The sequence below is a fragment of the Arachis duranensis genome, chromosome 3 (assembly GCF_000817695.3).
Source record: "Arachis duranensis cultivar V14167 chromosome 3, aradu.V14167.gnm2.J7QH, whole genome shotgun sequence".
In the NCBI taxonomy this organism is placed as follows: domain Eukaryota; kingdom Viridiplantae; phylum Streptophyta; class Magnoliopsida; order Fabales; family Fabaceae; genus Arachis; species Arachis duranensis.
The window spans coordinates 8,108,798-8,110,523 of record NC_029774.3 but is presented as its reverse complement, the minus strand read 5'-3'; the positions used below and the strand labels follow the sequence as shown (position 1 = coordinate 8,110,523).

The 1,726-nt window shown below is 28.6% G+C and overlaps 1 protein-coding gene across 1 annotated transcript in view; it reads right to left on the bottom strand.

The window, feature by feature from the left end:
• Nucleotides 1–1,502, bottom strand: part of LOC107477412 (cytochrome P450 81Q32-like) — a 3,855-nt gene extending 2,353 nt beyond the window's left edge. Inside the window, exons 1-2 of the mRNA XM_052259542.1 lie at nucleotides 985–1,502; nucleotides 1–66 (exon numbers count right to left, since the gene is read on the bottom strand). Coding sequence (XP_052115502.1) covers nucleotides 1–66; nucleotides 985–1,470 — 552 coding nt within the window. The 5' untranslated portion in view covers nucleotides 1,471–1,502. The remainder of the gene's footprint in view (nucleotides 67–984) is intronic.
• Nucleotides 1,503–1,726: the final 224 nt, after the last annotated feature.

Below are 1,726 nucleotides of genomic sequence, written 5' to 3'. Positions count from 1 at the left end.
CTTCCCAGATATCATCCTTAGCATGATATTGAAAGAAAGCTCAAAAAATCTCGGCCTTAGTTCTACCTGTTGCGGCCACTTACAAGTTACAAGATTCAAATTAACGGATTAAATTAAACGACATATATAAAGAAGTTAGCAACTTTAATTTCCGATGGCATAGTTATTTACCTGATTCAAATTTGGGAATACTTAGATAAAGATGTCAAAAAAAATTTTTTAAGATATTTTTTAAAAATAAAAATTTAATATATATAATCAAATAAACTGTGTTATTTTTATTAAAATTAGATCGAACAAATTAATTTAATAAAAAATTAATAAATTAAATTTTAAATCGGTATAAATTAATATTTTTTATAAAAAATTACTATAATATTCCTATTATAAAAAATAACTAATTATATATATTGAAAACTATAAATCTTATCTCTATGACGACGAAAAAGAAAAGAACTAAAATATAGGATTCTTAAAATTAATATATATAATAAGAATATTTTAGTCATTTTTTTATAATATGGGTGTTGTAGTCATTTTTTATAAAAAAATAATATTAATTTAGACCGATTCAAATTTTAATTTATCATTTTTCGGTCAAATTAATTTGTTTGGCCTAATTTTGACAAAAATAGTATAATTTAATTGATTATATGTGTTAAATTTTAATTATTAAAAAACATCGTTAAAAAAAGACGTTTTAGACATCTTTATGGGAATAGCTCCCTTCGAACTTATTAGATTCAACAAAAAATGATATTGGTAAAAAGTAAAGTTTTGGTAAAGTCTAAAATTAATTTTTTTAGTACAAATTTATATTTGATTAAATTATATAAAATTCTTATATAAAATGACGTATTAAATTTTTCTAGAAGACTTTCCACAAAACCTGTGAAATAGGAACATGTTAAACTTTTGAATAAGTGATCTTGCAATAAAATATTTTTACAATTCATACTTAAAATTTTAGGTCTAAACTTATACCTTTAAGTTTTGAGCTTTGCAATCTTGAAAAAGTTGTTTCAGCAACAACTGAACCTCGTCCTCTCGGACTCTAGCAAGCATGGCAAGACGGTTGGCGGTGAAGAGCTCAAGAGATGTTAGATGGCGGAGGCTGCGCCAATGGTCGCCATAGGGAACAAACGCCATTGTCTTACAATTGTAGTTTAGATGCTTCCCAGCAAGTGTTTGGGGACGGTTTGCAAAAATGATATCATTGTTTGTGAAGCATTCTTCAATGGCGGAAGGTGAAGAGACGACAAGAACATTGCGTGTGCCAAGTTTGAGGAATAGGATGTGGCCATATTTCTTTGTTAGGTTGTGTAGGCTTCGGTGTAAGGGTTGATTTATGAGATGAAGGTGACCTATGATTGGTAGAGAAGTTGGACTTGGTGGTAGATTTTTGTTGTTCTTATTATTTCTTTCAAGTATGAATTTAGCAAGAAAAAGAAACAAGAGAAGAAGTATCATCAGCCAGTCCCTGAAACTGATGCTTCGTCTTCCATTTGGATATGTTATTATTGTAAAATCTAAGGTACTGAACACACTATAGGAAGCTGTTCACGTGTTCCGCTGTACGAACACGGAACATTTTGTTCCTCAATTTTAAACCTTTAAGATATAATTTAAAAAATGTAAACGATCTAAATTCAAAAAAAATAACTTCTGTGGACAGTATGTAAAAGAAGCCCACCTTAATCATACAACCAGTTTATCAGTTTGCCCG